At 56.2% G+C, this 16,911-nt stretch overlaps 1 protein-coding gene across 1 annotated transcript in view; it reads left to right on the top strand.

Moving 5' to 3' along the window:
• Ptprs (protein tyrosine phosphatase receptor type S) overlaps nt 1–16,911 on the top strand; it is a 61,257-nt gene that overhangs the window by 9,311 nt on the left and 35,035 nt on the right. Inside the window, exons 2-5 of the mRNA XM_051177603.1 lie at nt 8,508–8,693; nt 11,604–11,749; nt 12,349–12,490; nt 14,878–15,066. Of these exons, the coding sequence (XP_051033560.1) occupies nt 8,603–8,693; nt 11,604–11,749; nt 12,349–12,490; nt 14,878–15,066 (568 nt within the window). The 5' untranslated portion in view covers nt 8,508–8,602. The remainder of the gene's footprint in view (nt 1–8,507; nt 8,694–11,603; nt 11,750–12,348; nt 12,491–14,877; nt 15,067–16,911) is intronic.

The following is a 16,911-nucleotide window of genomic DNA, read 5'->3' as shown; positions in this document are numbered from 1 at the left end:
CCCCACAGGGTGGATTTGGGGGATCTGATGTGACCCCCGAGGTTCTAGGGGCATCCATAGACAATGAGTTGTTTCTCTGGGGATGGTGTCTGATTTTAGGGTTTGGGTTTTCTTTCTTGGCCTTGCCCTGTAGCCCCAGGGCTGGTCTCCAACTCAGTCTCCCAAGTGCTGGGCTGACAGGCATGCACCACTACGTTCTCCAGACTCTGACCCTTCTTGCTCCTTTTCCCGCTGCTACCGGGATGCACTTGCCCCATCTACCTTCCATGATCATACTGTCCAGTGACCCCACCCGGTGCCCCGATGGTGTCACCCCTCCCTCCCCCCAGTGCTTGTGACATCTCCATGCTCCTGCTGACAGGTGATGCTGTCCCGTATTCTGTCCCCATGTCATGTCCCTATCAGTCCCTGCAGACCGACCCCTCCAGCCTCACCTGCTTAGCCTGGCTGTTCCACCACCAACCTGGCTGATGGATGCCTTGACTCTCACTGTGTGTGTGTGTGTGTGTGTGTGTGTGTGTGTGTGTGTGTGCGTGCGCGTGCGCGCGTGCATGCGTGCAGGACCAATCGCAGTGGGGAGAGTGCCTTTTGTCACTGTGCCTGTAGCACTCAGCTCTGAGCCTGGTATACAATAAGCACTGGATCCAGTGTGACTGTTGTTGACCCCTTGGAAAACTGTCCCTGGGCTTTAGCCCTCCCCTTTCTCTCCTGATTGGCCCTTCAGGCCTCAGGGCCTTTGCACTTGCTGGCGGATCTCTGCCAGTACCTCCCTCTTCATGGAAGACATTCCCTAGGATGTCTGTTACTCCTGCCTTAGTTTCCCTAGTCTTCACAGAACTTGATAAAACAAAATTCAGTCCTAGCCACCAAATATCCAGGGCTTTCCCCATGCACCACGGGGGCGGGGGGAGAAGGGGGGGAGTAGACAGGTCAGAGAGTAGCAGAGGCTGGGATCTCTTTGCCTTTGTGGTTTGTGATTGTATGAGAAGTGAAGCACGATTTGGGGATGACTTTTGCTGTGACAAGCAGTTACCATCTCTCCCCAGTCAGCCTGTGGGGGGCTGCAGGTGCTCTTCACCCCACCCCAGGCGCTTGGGCTGCTGGCGGGCAGCGGTGTCACTGGGGATCCCAGCTGTAGGGTCCAGGACTTTCCAGCTCCGAGAGCCTGGAGATCTATTACCCTGGTGTATGCAGTTGGCATCTAATGTGAACCTGTTTAAGGCAGAGCCATGTGACACTGGTCAGGCGTGACCGGGCTGTCTGGGTGACCCCATTGATTCCCTGGTGCCAAGAATGAGTGTGCCTTGTGTGACCTGGGCCAGCTCTGTGTCCTTGACTCATACTTGTCCAATAAGAATTTTTGTGACCCTGTGGGCAGAGTGAGGGCGGTGAGAGCTGCAGCTACCTGGTGGAGCCCCAGGTATCCCTGCCTCTGCTTACCTGAATCGCACAGCTAGGTTAGATGTCGATGGATAGCTGTGGAGGTTGAGAACCCTGAACTGGCACAAAAGAAATAGAAGGAGAGGGGATAAGAAGGCTCCAGGGCAGAGGACGCAGCTGTGCAGAGGTCCTGAGGTAGGAAGGAGCCTGGCATGGTGGAGGAGCAGAGAGGAGGAGCAGAGAGGGAGGCAGTGAGGAGCAGAGGGAGGAAGGAGGAGGGAGGCAGGGAACAACAGGGTCACTACACCTAAACACACCTGAAAACCTAAGTAAACCCATGGTGCGCAAGGGTGGGCAGACCTGGCAGGTAACGATTGCTGGCAAGCAGCAGGGTGTGCCCCCAAGGCTGTGAGCATAGGTGGGGCGGGTGCCCTGGCCAGTCGGCACATGCTCCTGCCCCAGGTCACACATTCTGTGCTGGACCTGGCAGCTGGGAGGAAGCCACATCCACCAACCGGTTCCTCAAAATCACTGCCCCAGGTGTGGTGTTGGGTGCTGATGGGATTGGGGTCCTGCCCAACTGCAGGGGTGGTGTTGCCTGCAGACCCCACTCAGGAGCAGGTTAAGATGTGTAAAAACATTCCAGTGAGTCACCCATCTCAGATGTCTCCCGCCTGTACCATGGGACATGGGAACTCCATGTGTATCACGGAGCCCTAAACTGTATTCAGGGACACACACTTGCGTGTGGTCTTAGGAGGATAAACCCTGCTGTCAAAAGTAAGGTGTTACCAGGCATGGTGGTTGAGGTCTGTCATCCCAGCATTTGGAAAGCTGAGGCAGGAGGATTACTGTAAGTTCAGAACCAGCCTGGGCTATATAGTGAATAGAACAGACATAGGCCTGAAAGGAAGTGGTTGGCTTTAGAGTCTTTGCCCAGTCTGTGCCCTCTGACTAGAGTGCTGCTCCTCCTGTGAGTTTTTTTTTTTTTTTTTTTTTTTTGTCTGACTAGGTGATTTTACCCAGTTTTAAATTTGAAAGCTTCCCATAGGACAATGTCTGAGGGGACCCAGTGTCTCCTGGTGGGACTGTTCCTGGCCCAACCTCCACCCTGTCCCCAGCAGCCTCACACATAGTAGGTGCTCAGTTTGTGTTCCAAGGAATGGTTGAATGTTCACGGACAGGCACTGTTTCTACCCTGGCCCTTTGGATTCTGGGTAACTTTTATTTTCCCCTTTTCTGCGGACATCTGCGGATTTTTTTCCTGCACGGGACTGTTTCATAATTAGAAGAAAAGTTATTTTGAAAAAACAAAAATTACTTCCCAACATCCCAGCTGCAGGAGCTGCTGACGAGATCCGTCCTGTGTCTGTTTCCCAAGAGTGGCTGCATCCTGGTGGCCTTGGAGGACATAGTGACAGCAAGTTCCAGAGCCCCTGGGGAGGGTGCTCAAGGACACACTTTGGATGCTCACCTTCAATGAGGCCAGATGCTGGTGCTGGACTTTCCTAGCCTCCCACCCCATAATAACCAGTCCCTGGGAAACTCACTGCCCAGATCCACCTACCCTGACTATACATGGACCAGCCCTGTGTCTTCCATCATGGGCACTTGACTCTGACCCTTGGTGGCTCCCACCCCTCTCCGGGTTAAAGCCCACAGAGCCCAGCTGTGTGCCTTCATGCTTCTGCCTCCTACTTCCCTGCCCTTTGCTCCAGCCCTGTGACAGGCTCCGTACTACCTCAGGGCCTTTGCACAGCTGCTTCCTCTCTACTTGCAATGTTCTTTCCTTGGCACCCCCTGACCCACTTTCCATATGGATCCCATTCCCACACAGCCCTTCATTTATCCACATTGCTTACCCTCCTCTGTGCACCCCATTTCCCATCCACCCCTTGGTCTCTGATGTGCTTGGCTTTCTACAGAAGACTATCAGAAACTTTGTTTTACAAAAGGAGACATGCTATCGTGACAAGGGCAGGAGTGAAGTAGCTCTCTGCTGAGAGCTTTCTGGTTGACCCATCCTGTGCTGGTGTGGGGGATGGGGGAGATGGCAGATCTCAGCTGCTGCATCTGAGGACCCTCTGATATAGAAGCAGATCCTGTGATCAGCTGTTGGCATATGGGGCCATCAGCGCTATGACTAGGTGTTTGGGGTTCCACAGATTGGGTTGCCCAGTAGACAAGGACACCTGACCCAGATTTCCCTAACTCCCATGGTGGTGGCCCAGTGCGAAAAGGGAAAGCCACTAGCCCTTGGCTACTGTCCCCTGTGTACTGGACAGCCCTGAGGCTCCTCCCTACCTGCATCACGTGGCCTAAGGGACTTGTGCAGGTAGAAGGTAGACATCCTAGCGCTTACTGTGGGTTGTCTGGGCCTTTGCATGCCTGGGCCCAGGCAGACAGGCATTTTGTTGATTTTGGGGACAGGCCTGCCTCACACTTTCTGTATACCCTTGGGGGCAGGCATCTGACCAGGGGTTGTGTCTGTAGGTCACTGTGTCCTGTACCAACTTTTAAGTTCGTGCTGAGTCGCCCTGTTGTGTGTGGGTCGCCCTGCTCTTTAGGACAAGGGGGAGGGGTGAGAGCACAGAGCCCCCTACGCGGCCCCTAAGCTTCCGCCAGGTCTGAAGCCTGACTGGCTGCATTCGAGGGTGTAAGAAGCAGCATCTGTTTCCAATCTGGCCCGCGTCTGGGCTGGAGCTTGGGCCACGGGGTTCCCACGTTATAGCTTCTAACCCCCTGGGGAGTCCAGGGTGCGGGGACCAGAAGCCTGGGCTGGCTTGGGGCTCCTAGACCACCCCCAGCTCTGCCTGCATCTGTTGCTATGGCGACAGCGCCGCTGTGATTAGGGTCTGGGCTGTCAGTTATAGCCATCCCCCCTCTGAGACTCTGGAGGGGGTCACTTAGTCTCACTTCCGCCCGGGGCTCCCACTCTACCCCTATCTCTCCCCCATCTCATCCCCGCCTTCAGAAGTCGGGGTGTGTCCTACAGCAGAGCCAGGCCTCCCGGAACCACGCCTCTAGACCGGCTTTGTGCCAAAGCCACGCCCACCAAGGGCCACGCCCCATAGAGTTCTACAATCCATCCCCCAGCCCGCCAGTCTCTCCCTGCTCTTTAGAATCTTAGCCCCGCCTCCAGTCCCTCCTGGCTTTTGCCCTCAGCCTGCCATCTCGAAGCTCCGACCCGGACTAGTCTTCCTCGGAAGGCCCCCCCCCCCGGGCCTGCCTCTTCGGAAGTCCCGCCCCAGAACTCCCCCTCCCTTCTGAATCTGTCCTTAGTCTGCCACCACGGTGCCCCGCTCCCTAGCCCAGCTTCCTCGGATGCCCCGCCTCCTGCCTCCTCTTTTTGGAATCTCCGAGTCCCGCCCCTGCGGGCCAGGCTCCGCCCCCGACCCGACCGCTGCTCTGTTGCTCCACCAAGTCTCTGCGCTTCGCTGTGCGGACGCTGATGGATGCGCGGGCGGACGGACGGACTGTGCAGAGAGCGGCGCTGCAAGGCCCTTGCAGCCGCGGTGAGTCGCTGGGGCAGGCGCGTCCCCTCCCGGCTTTTGTCACCGTCCTGGAATCCCTCACAGAGCCTGGGGACCCCAGCGTCCCTGCGCGCCCGATCTCGGGAACGCTCGGGCGCTATCGGGGACGCTCGTGCGCCATCGGAGCCGCTCGGGTCCCCTCGGCCCGGCCCGCATCCCTCACTTGGCTGAGCTCCGGACCGTTATGCTCTGCGGTCCCCTCCCCCACCAGGGGGCGGAGCCCACGGACCTCTGAGGGATCAAGAGGGGGAGGGGAGCTCGGTGCAGAGAAACTTTCCCGCTCGCCGCGTCCCGGGGCCTCCTGCTCCCCTGTGCACCTCGAGGGTCCTGGGACTCAAAGGGGCCCGTGTCACGCCCACCGTGCACCCCACGACTTCATGCCTGGCCCCTCCTGTCTCCAGGTCCCCAGCAGGCGTGCATCTCACTCTGTATCCTGTCTGCAGAGCTCTGCAGACTCGGTTTCCCCTTCTAAAACAGAGGGATGTGTGGTAGCTAAAGCATCCGGCAAGGTTCAGGTATGGAGTAGGCGTCGATGTGGGCTGAGACTTTTGTTTTAGTTTTGCAGGGGGAGTGGGGGCAGGGCTTGGAAAGTGTATTTGGAATTACACCTGGGGTGTCCAGGTTGGCAACCCGGAGAGATGCGGAGCTGGGGTTTGATGTGGAATGGGGAAGGGTGTGCAGCTTGCGAGGAACAGCATGCAACAGCAGGACGACTCAGGCAAGGGATGGATCATGGTGGATGTAGAGGAGAGAGAGGCACAGAGGATCCTAGAGAAGAATTGAGACCTAGCCATGATAGAGGGAGGTTGTCTTGGGGCTTGAAAGAGGTGTTGGGGCCATTTGTGAGAAAGGGGCATCTGGTAGGGGCCCAACACTCTGTATTATGGGTAGTAGGGAGAGACTGCAGGATGGCGGAAGGTCCCTGCAGGCCGAGCCAGCAGCCTGGAGGACATTGCTCAGCACAGGGGCTGGTGGTGGCCAGGGAACGTTTGGTACTCCAGCCCAGCCCTTTGGAGACAGCAACCCCCTCTCTGAGCCTCAGTTTCCTTGACTAGTAGGCATGATTGGCTGTTCTCTAGAATGGGGCTTGGCACTCAGGCGTCTCCCACCCACTCCTGGCCTTCAAATCCAGTCCTCCATAGATCCATAGTAAGTAATTAAAGCAGGTTCTGGCCTGAGGGACTTCTTGGCTGCTGAAGTGGTGCCCTGTGGGGACTTTGCCTACTGGCCAAGCAGGTTTCACTGCACATCCCTCTTAGCTGACACCCCATTGATGGGGGTGTGCCCCACACCCTGGAGCCTCTGAGCACCCTTCCAGCCTCACCTAGGGATGGAGCATGAGAGTCCTGGCACAGTCAGGACACCAGCTTTCTGTGCCCCCAAGTCTGGGGGGAGGCATGTCTGGGCTCCGGGAGACAACCCTTGTTCGGGTGATCCAGAGCCTATGTTACCCAGCCTGGATTATAATCACCCCTTTATGCTCCTGGGCCGCGTGGGCACACAAAGCCGACTCCAGGCCCTCGTGACCTGTGGCCTGGTGCCTGCTTGTTCCCTAGGGTGCAGTGTGGAAGTCCTCAGAAGTGGCTGGCCGGCAAGGCTCAGTCCTGACTCTTCCCAAGTTCACACCCCAACTGAGGCAGCTCTGGGGAGCCCTAATGCCTCCCTGGGCCTCAGTTTTTCCCCTTCTGTAAAGCAGGTGTGACCTGCCTCTAGCCAGCTTTTGAGAACAGTGTCCAGGGCCTCAGTTTCCCCAGCTGATAATGATGGATCGTGTTGTGTGTTCAAAGGCTCTGAGACAGGGTAGGCCAATTTGGGGTGACACGGTGTCTCCACCCTCCTTGGAATTTTTTCTGCATGGGATGGTGTGTGAACTTCCCTCAGTTGCTATTTTCTGCCTCTACCCCACATTCCATCAGGCCTCAAGTGGATGTGGGGATGCCCTCTCCTCCCTTCAGCCAGTGTCCGTTAGATCCCACTCCATTCCTATGTGGTACCAAGCTGGGGCCCTGAGAGGCCAGAGTGGTGCCACCTTGGGGACATCCACTGTACATGCCTCACCCCAGCCTCCCAGACTGTGGGTTCGCTTGGTTCCTCGGTTTTCCCCAGAGCCTCTCCTAGGGTTTGTCTGAGTGGCCTAGGCTTGACTGCTCTGGTCCTTGCTGTAGCCACACACAGGTGCCTTATGTGGGGCTAACACCAGCAGCCTGCCCAGGCTGGCATGGCTCTCCTTCCTGATCGTCCAGGGCTGCAGGGAAGGTCCCAGGCAAGAGGCTGATCCCACACTTTGCCTGTTCCTCTGACTGTCAGGAGATTGGGTCCAGGGTGTTGTGTTCAGTCTTAATGTGTGTGGTCCTGTGGGTGGACTGCTACCTCTGTGGAGGAAAGGGCATAGCTCTACAGGGTTGTTGGTTGAGAAGGGGCCTGGTGGGGGACGCTCAGCACCTTGGGAAGGTTTATTGACCCTCACTGTGTGTCTGACATAAGTGGGGGCACCCTCATCTTGGCAGCCTGACTGTGTGAATGTCAGGATCTGATGTCTCTCGGTGTGGCCATGGCCTGACTATGCCCAGGGCCACTCGCCATGTGACTGTGTTCCCTGGATCTGCTTGCAGCCTGATTGTGTGCCTAGGTCTGTCTACTGTCTGACTGGCCATGTGTATGTCTGTGTGACTGTGATCTGACTATGTGTGTATTTACCCCCTCTTGCTGGCCCCCATCTGTGCCCTGCTGGCTCACACTAGGCCATCAGTGGGCCACTGCAGGCTCTGCCTTCCCCTGGGGCTGGGTGAGGCAACCACAACTGAGTATTTTGGGAGACAGGATCATAGGGTCACCCCGTCATTATGTGCCTCTCTCCTGCCCAAGGCCACAGCCTGGGCCCTCCTGGGGTGTGGTGGTCACACTATCTGGCCCCTCCTTGGTATTTCCATCCCACTGCCTTAGCTTGAGTGTGAGTTTCAGGACCCTGGTGTCAAGGTGTTCCTGAGGGATGCTGCCCCCACGAACTTGGGTCTTTGTGGGTGGGCTGGAGAGTGGAGCCCATGTGGGATACTGGGTAAATGCCATGGAACCCTATCTGTCGTTTCCTGGCTGGACAGTGGGCTGGCTTGATGAGCTGAGACTCACCCAGTTGGGGAGAGGCAGCACTAGCTATCCTGGGACCCTGGGAGCTGTGGCCAGTGTTAGGTCAGGGTAGGGTAATAGGCTTCAGCTGGGGGTTAGAGACTTAGCCCACCCTGGCCTCTAGAGGCCAGAGGTCAAGGTTCAAGCTTGGCAAGTTCATTGGGTGGGGCTCAGTGTGTGGGTGAAGGTACGCACAGAGCCCTGGCTTCTACTCCAGCACAGAGAAACTGGGGAGCCAGAGGTGGAAGGGTCAGAAGTTTAAGGTCATTGGCTACATATCAAGTTGGGGAACAGCTTGGGTTGGTTCCAGGAGATGCTTTCTCTAGGAACTGCTGTGCCCAGCCAGGACAGGGCAGTGATCCCATCCAGACCCCACATGTGAGTTCCTAGGTGTGGCTCCCTCTCCCAGATCACCTGCAGGGAACCCTGGATTCCCACTCTCCACTCACTACTGCTCTGTTGTTTCCACAGACGCTGCCCCTCTGGACACCTTGGCTTGAGGCCTCTCTGTGAGGGACGGGGGCACTGTCCCCCTCCAGGGCAGAGGCCAGAGGCCACTGCCAAGCATGGCGCCCACCTGGAATCCCAGTGTGGTGTCTATGGTAGGTCCCGTGGGGCTCTTCCTCATACTGCTGGCCAGAGGATGCGCAGCCGAAGGTAAGAGACAAGCTGGAGTGGGGTGGACCTGGCCATGTGCCTATTCCAGGGTGTGTGTGCATGTAGCTTCCCAGCCTGAGGTTTCCTGGTGTGAACCAAACAGAACTTCCATGCTTGAGGAAGAGGCTTGGTGCATAGATGTGTGGAAGGCTGTATCCAGCAGAGGTGATGCTGGTGGCACAGTAATGGTGATTGACTCCTGAGTGTCAAGTCAGGTCTGACCAGGAGGACCTGAGACAGGCTTTTAGGAGAGGAGGCTTGGGGGCCAGGATTTTGTAGGTGTGTAAAAGTCTGCTGACATTCCTGGTGGAGTTAACTGACCATGAAAAAGTCTGGAAATAAAACATGTTGATGGAGCCGGGCATTGGTGGTGCACACCTTTAATCCCAGCACTCAGGAGGCAGAGGCAGGTAGATTACTGAGTTTGAGGTCAGCCCTGGCTGATTAGTGAGACCCTGTCTAAGAAATCAAAAGATAGGTGGGAGAGATGGCTCAGTGGTTAGAGCACCAACTGCTCTTCCAGAGGACTCTTGGTTCATCCCCCCCCCCCCACTACCTGGAGACTCACAAACATCTGTGACTTCCATTCTAGGGGATCTGACGTCCCCTCCTGGCACCCAAGGGTGCCGCATGCAAACACACAAAGTAAGTCTTTTAAGGGAGACTGGTATACTTCAGACAAAGTCAGGGTCTCATTTTCCTTACTTTTGAGATGTATACAGAGCCTCAGTTTGGGCTTGACACTGAGATCATTATCATGTAGGAGACTCCTTACCCAAGGGACTTTGGAGGGTAAGGGCTAGGAAGTAGGGAGGAGGTGGAGCTGGTGATGCTGTTGTAGAGGATGGGCACTGGAGACCCTAATGGCTGGTCCAGGAGGTGACCTAGGCTTGGGTGCTTGTTCTGTAGCCAGAGTGTGACAGAAGCCAGGTCTGGTCTCCACGGCTGTGCTGTCCTGCTGGAAGCCCTTCACTTGGAGCCAAGATGGTCCTAGATACCCTGGCCAGTACTGCAGTGTCCCATGGGTTCAGATGGTCAATTTCTGATAAAGAAATGGCTCTGGGTCCAGGCTGCCAGGGTGGAAGTAGGGGACTGGCATGGGGGATCCAGGGCAGATGGTCCTAGATGTCCCAGCCCTAGGCCTGATTTTTACATAGGCTGAAATGGAAAAGCAGAGGCCAGGCTACAGAGCCGGAGTCTCTGTGAGATCCGACCTCCTTTGTAGACATCAGGGAGTGTGACCATCTTTATGTAGGAGTCGCTGTCCCAGACATGGAGCCCTGTGGGGCCAGGTTAGACCATAACTCTGCCTAGCATGAGCAGCAGGCTTGGAAGGTTGTGAGTCCCTCCCTTCTGGGCCTCGGCACAAGTGCGTATGAGAATCATGGTGAGCTTGTCCAGGCTGGGTGCTAAAGGGACTCAGTCCCTTAGAACTGTGGATTGCCCTCGAAGGCCCAAGGTACTTTTCCTTTTTGACAAACAAGGAAGGGTGTGTGTGCCAAGCAGAGATGACAGGAGCCCGCAAGATCCTGTCTACTGCATGGAGCAGCCTCTGCAGGGTTGGCTCAGGGCTCACAGCCAGACAGACCGATAGACGTCCCCTCAGAGGGGCAGGGACTCATGTTCTTAGGGGTCACAAAGGGAAAAGAGATGCCATGGAGACTTGAGCTCACTGGAAGGGGTGGGTGGGAGGAGACAGCTCCACAGGGCTGGCTGGATTGGAGGACCTGGAAGGTGTGTCTGCCTCTGAGGGGGGACAACCCAACCCAGCTCTCCCACACAGATCATTCCATAGGCAGCATAAGAGGGGCCCCAGGAGTAGTCACCTCAGGGTCAGGACCTGATATGAGCCAAGGGGAAATGGAGACCTGGGTTGTCATTTCTGAGTTCTCTGGGGCAACCTTGTGGAAACCCATTAGTACCCCCCAAATCTGTAACAGGGGAACACATTCAGCAGCCTGGACATTGGGAGCTTTGAGTTCAGGGCCTCTTATGGGTGGGAGGCTGGTCTACCCCCATGGGAGCCACTCCTGTTGATAGCTCAGTGTGACCCATGAGTGGAAGTAGCTGGGGTCTATGGGGACCTGAGAGACCAGGGGACTCCCTTACTTCTCCTCTCTCTCTCTCTCTCTCTCTCTCTCTCTCTCTCTCTCTCTCTCACACACACACACACACACACACACACACCTTCCCCAGTTCTCTTTTGGACGGGTGATTAGGTTGTGTCCCCAGCTTTGCTTTGGGGACTTCTGGGGAGGAAAGTGCAGTTCAGCTGTCCAGTCCTGAGGCAACACCAGGCTGCTACCAAACAGCCAATGAAAGAGAAGCATGGCGAAGTCTTCCTGCCTCAGCTCTCTAGGCTAACATTAAAGCTGGGCTCCCAGCTTCCTCAAAGGCAGGGAATGTGCCATGGGTTTGCTTGAGGCTCTGGATGGGAGGCCAAGCCCTTCCCCAGGGCTGCACCCTGGCTCACACCACTCTGCAGGACTCTAGGTTCAAATACTCACTTTGGTCATCTACATTTCTATTTAGATATTCACTTACATATTACTTACTGTGTGTGCATGGGGTCGTGAACTGGAGTCTGAGGGCTTAGTGGCAAGTGCCTGTACCTGCTGGGCCCTCTGGCTAGCCCTCAACTCTCATCTTGTAGTCACCTTTGGTCCCCGCCCAGTGCCTTAGTTTCCCCACAAGTCTCATTAAAAAATGAGGGCACATTTTGTTTCTTTTGGGGGTGAGTCTGGGTATAAAAGGTCATCACTGAGGTGTCTCTAGGGGCGCAGTGTGGGGACCCCAGTCTCCAAAGGTTAATATGTACAAGTGTGAGCATGTGGGAGGCACGTCCACCTCCCGACAGCCCTCTGTTGGCCTCTAGGCCTCAGACCGCCCCTCTTCTTGCTGAACCCTTAGAGCCACCCAGGTTTATCAAAGAGCCCAAGGACCAGATCGGTGTGTCCGGAGGCGTAGCCTCCTTTGTGTGCCAGGCCACGGGCGATCCCAAGCCACGGGTGACCTGGAACAAGAAGGGCAAGAAAGTGAATTCACAGCGCTTTGAGGTGAGCTGGGGCCAGGGTGGGGTGTCCTCTGCCCGCCACACCCATCCACAGCCAGTGGCTGAACCTCAGGGTGGACCCCACTTCCTGACGCCACAGGGTTCCCCGGTCTACCACTCAGTGCTGTGTGTCCTCAGGCAAGGCCCTGCCTATTCTGAGTCTAAACTCACACCCCCACCTGGGAGGAAATTGCACACAGCCGAATACACACGTGACTATAGACACACATGTGTCCATGCCCTGTAACTATTGTAGAGTCTGTGGGTTTCAGGCTCAGCTCCATCCAGGCACTTGGCAGTGTGGTTAGGTGTGCATCTCTTGGCTCCTCTTCTCTCACTGTGACCGACCCTGGGTGGCATCTTGTGTGCACACTCCTGTTTCCCCATGAGCACACATGTGACTCCCATGGCTAACGGACACCATGAATCTGGGGTGGCTACTGCCCCCTCCCCAGCAGCACAGTGCTGCTGGGGTAAAACCTGCCCTGGCCCTGCCTCACTGCTCACCTATCTCATTCCCCGTGTGTGTGTGTCTCCCATTGTGTGTCCCTGTCCTGTGCCCTGCTCCCCCACTCCCCCTATGTTATCACCCCCTCCCCACAGACCATTGACTTTGATGAGAGCTCTGGGGCGGTGCTGAGGATCCAGCCACTGCGGACGCCCCGGGATGAGAACGTGTACGAATGTGTGGCCCAGAACTCGGTGGGGGAAATCACAGTTCATGCGAAGCTGACCGTCCTCCGAGGTACCATGTCCCCCACCCTCAACTCAGGTGCACAGAGAAGGGAAGACTGCAGACTCTGTTCCCAAACCTGGAACCCTCCTCGTTGCTGTTGCTTTGTTCTTTAAGAACTTGGGTTTCTCCGCCCCCCAACACTGCCCTGTGGTTTGTGTGGTTTAAATGTCTACAGTTGATGGGCTTCAGGCTCAGCCTGATCGAGGCGCTCAGGCAGTGCTGTCGGGTCTCTGTACCTCTGTCCCTGTGTCTCCTGTGACCCTCTGTCCCAGTAAGCTTGGGTCACAAGTACCCTGCCACTCAGGAGCAGATAGCCATGGTTGGCCTCACATCTGCCTGGAGCCACCAGTAGGCCTGCCTCCACAGAAGAACTTAGCAAAGGGTGGGTCCTCAAAGGCAGGATAGACACCCATGTCCCGGCTCAGTCTAAGGGACACTAAGATATTCCTTTAACACTGGCACCAAACGACTGAGTTCAGATCCCGAGGCAGCTGCATTGGAGCTTTGTGACCTGGGCAGGGTTAATGAACCTGTTAGAACTGGGGTGTCTGTCCCTTGGGGACATTGCATTTGTAGCCATGAGCATCTTCCCTGGGCATCGCAGGTCCTTAGGAGCTCTCTGCTAAAGCTGGGACACAGAACCAGTCACATTGGTGGGAGCTCTGAGCCACCCCAGGGCACTGTGCAGTCTGCGAATTCTGTCTTTTCTAACAAGGGGCCCCACAGTGTGCTCTGTGACTACCAGAGCTCTGCGGGCAGGGGCGGGGCCAGGCAGAGTCCACACACTCCGGAGCCCCTCCTCCCCCTTCTCTCTCTGGGATATTTTTTGCCTTGACCTTTCCCAGCACAGACTCGGCAGCCAGCCTCCTGCTGCCCTGTGCCAGCCTTATTGTCAACACTCCCAGAGCTGGGACTCACCACATCTATCACACACTGATCACTGGGAGTCTGGAAAGATTCTCGCACCCCCTTGAGCTTCAGACACCCCAGCCACCTCCCTTTGTTCTTTGACCATTGCCTGCTCCCCTCAATGAGGCCCCAGGACACACACCCCTCCTCTTCTCCCAGCCCTAGCAAGCTCAAGCTATTCTTTCTGCCCCTGTGGGCTGCCAGAGCTGATGCCATTGTGCATGCCTCCTTCCTCTCTATCTGATTATAACCCAGGGTGTGTGAACACTGAGGAGCCGGGCACAAGTGTGGCATGTGGGAACACTGGGAAACGGGGCCCCTTCCCAGTTCTGCACCCCAGCTGGCTGCTGCAGCACACATATAAGCAGGGACCCTTCTGGGATGTCTGGAACCTGCTACATCTTGGGTTGAGTTCTCTACCAGGACAGTGGCTTTTTGTCTACTTCTATCCTCAGCCACCTTTGGGGTGCCCACCATCCCATCTGACATTGTATCCCAAGTACATGACCATTATATTCACCTTCACCCACAGCACCTTGAGAGCTCCTGAGTCTCCAGGCTTTTCTCTCCAAACGCCGTCAGCCACAAGCCAGATGGTTCCAGTTGCACACACCAATTTTGGTGTCATGGCTGGGGGGACATGCCACAGATGACAGGACTGTCTGTGTGAGAGGCCATGCTTGTCATACTGTTAACATAGTAGACAGTGCCCCAAGCTCTTGGTCCCAGGGTTATTGGTCTTTTTTATACAACCAGTTACAGACATGTCTGGCGACCCCCATGCTGGGGTCCTGCTCGTCCGTGTGCAGTAGGGCCGCTTGCAATGACCCATTTCCACCTGGCAGCCTCGGAGAGCAGCAGATGCCCCTGGGGCTGTGGTGGCTTCATGTTGTCCCCACCCCCTGCTCTCATGGTGGCCCAGGCTGGTCTCAGGGTCCTGCTCCTCATGCCTCTCTGTCCTGGGCAGTGGGATTCTGCAGTGACACGGTCATGCTTCAGCAACCTGGGTTTGACATTCTGAAGGAGACATTTGAGTTTGAGAAATTCTAGAAGGATCTAGAACACACTCGTTTGTTCTAGAGGATGTTTGGATGAGGCAAGGGGACCACTGCAGAAATAGATGACCCAGGCCTGGGAAAGGGTGATGGCTGCTCCTGCTGAGGGGCCTGTGTTGGTGTCACCATCCTTTGACACCCAGTGTCCCAATCTTTGGCTGTAGAGACCAGCATGGGGCCCTCCCATGAGCAGTGTTAGCCCAGGTTACTAAGGTGATGGGAAACTGTAGCAGGTAGATGGAGAGCTCTCTGTGCTGGACCATTAGTCAGGCCTGTAGTACTCCAGCTCTGCCCACAGCAGCCATGGAAGTCAGGGGCATGAGCCATAGAGGGTGGCAGTCTGGGATTATAGACACCCAGGGCTCATCCTAAGGGCATTTCATGTGATAACCATATTCCTGTCCCAATTTCTCCCTGTCTTCACACCCTCAGAGGACCAGCTGCCCCCTGGCTTTCCCAACATTGACATGGGCCCCCAGCTGAAAGTTGTGGAGCGCACGCGCACAGCCACCATGCTCTGTGCCGCCAGTGGGAACCCTGACCCCGAGATTACCTGGTTCAAGGACTTCCTGCCTGTGGACCCCAGTGCCAGCAATGGGCGCATCAAGCAGCTTCGATCAGGTGGGCACAGGTGGTCCATGGGATGCGGGTGCCATCGAGGTTAGCAAAGAGCCCATGCCTTGGGCCTGGTGGGGAGTAGACTGGTCTACAGTGGTGGGGGATGGCGGTGACCTGAGAATGGAACACGGTGCACGTGGAGCAGAGATTAGGCCTAGCACCCAAACCACAGGACGCCACAGAGGCCCTCAGGGGAACTGGGCTCTGGGACTTGATAGTGTGCATCAACTGCACTAGGGTGAGGACAACTACAGCTGATGGGTAATTACAGAGCACTGGCATGCAGGCAGGTAGGCAGGTTGATGAGGGTATTAATAGGATGTGGTCAGTCAAGGTAATGGGAGCCATAGAAGGTAGTAGAGAAGAGGGAGAGAGGGAGACAGACACACAGACAGACAGAGACACACACAGTGATAGAGCAGTCAGTGGGGCTCAGGTGTAGGGAACCTAGGGGAGCTGGGTGTGACCAAGGGTTTGCAGTGCCAGGCAAGATGGAGGGTCACCAGTGGGTGGGGTGATGGGGACCACAGAGGCTCCTGGGAGTGTCCTTGGTACTGAAGCAGTGTTGATGAGTGTCTGTAATGGTTCCAGCCAGTCTGGAGAGGCCCAGGATGGAGCCAGGCCTCTGGACTCGTGAGGCGGGTGGTTCACAGTGGTGTCTCAGGGAGACCCCATTTGGCCCATTGATGAGCCTGTGTGTCTGGGGCACTGTGTTTCCTGTCACTTGTCTGTCTGTGTGAGTGGTGAGCCCTGTAGGCAAAGTGCAAGGACTGGGCTCCCTGCCACAGATGTGCCTGCTGGCGAGGCCCCTCCCTGAGTGTCACCTGCGTCTCCCTGTCTCTTTTGATTCTCCGGGCACCCCGTGCCAACCTCTTCTCATTCTCACTCTACCTCCTCTCCTCCCCCAGCCTCCCCCTGGCAAGGCCAACCCTTGTCCTTGGGTCATCCATTCCGTGCTCTCCCACCCCTAAGTTCCCTGAGACGGCTGCCCAATGGCAGCCACGCAGTCCGCTTACATCATAGGGGAGCCCTAGCGCTCTGAGGCACCTCCTGGCCATCACATGGCCATGGTCCAGAGTTGACAACTAAACATTGTGTAAACATACCCCCCTGGGACCTGCCCTGCACCCTGTAGTCCCCCTCCTCCCTGGTGCCCATGAGCAACTGGATGCCTAGTGGCCGCCCTTTAACCTTCTTCTCTCTTCTCCTTCCTCTGTGTAACGCTCAGAAAGCTTTGGTAAGTCCTGACTTCTTTGCCACACCAACCACTAACGGTCCTGCCCCCACACTAACAGCCACCGTGATAGTAACTGACCCACTGCGTGTGGCATGTATACTAATGCCCTCTCCTGCCCCCATGGCGGGCTGAAGACAGACCCCACCCACAAGGAAAAGAGGAAAAATGCCCCTGACCCCAGGCTGAGGGACCTCACACCTCATGAGCCCTCACTCTGAGCTTCCTCCAGTGCTCCAGTGGGTAGAGATGGGATTTAATGCCAAAGATGCTGTGTCTAACTGGAGCACTCATTCTGAAACGAGCTGCCGGGTTAATCCTTACTAAAGTTATAGTGACTGATACAGCACTCATGGAAGCCCCCAGCTTTAAACCCAGCACCATCAAAATAAAGATGGAAAAGGAAATGGGGTTCCTTTTCCCTTAGAAGCGTGGCAGTGTGAGCAATGCCCTGATGCCTTCTCCTGCCGCTGTAATCCAAGCCAAGATAGAGTTCCATTATGGCCACTCCTGACTCCCACCACACAGTTGACAAGTTCCCATTGGCTCCTTCTGACAGTGGGTGGGGCAGCCTCAAGGGCCTGTGATGTCTCTATGGGGCACGATGGTTGTAC

The sequence above is a fragment of the Phodopus roborovskii genome, unplaced genomic scaffold (assembly GCF_943737965.1).
Source record: "Phodopus roborovskii unplaced genomic scaffold, PHOROB, whole genome shotgun sequence".
NCBI classification, from domain to species: domain Eukaryota; kingdom Metazoa; phylum Chordata; class Mammalia; order Rodentia; family Cricetidae; genus Phodopus; species Phodopus roborovskii.
The sequence above is the reverse complement of the archived record's forward strand: the minus strand, read 5'-3'. Positions and strand labels throughout refer to the sequence as shown.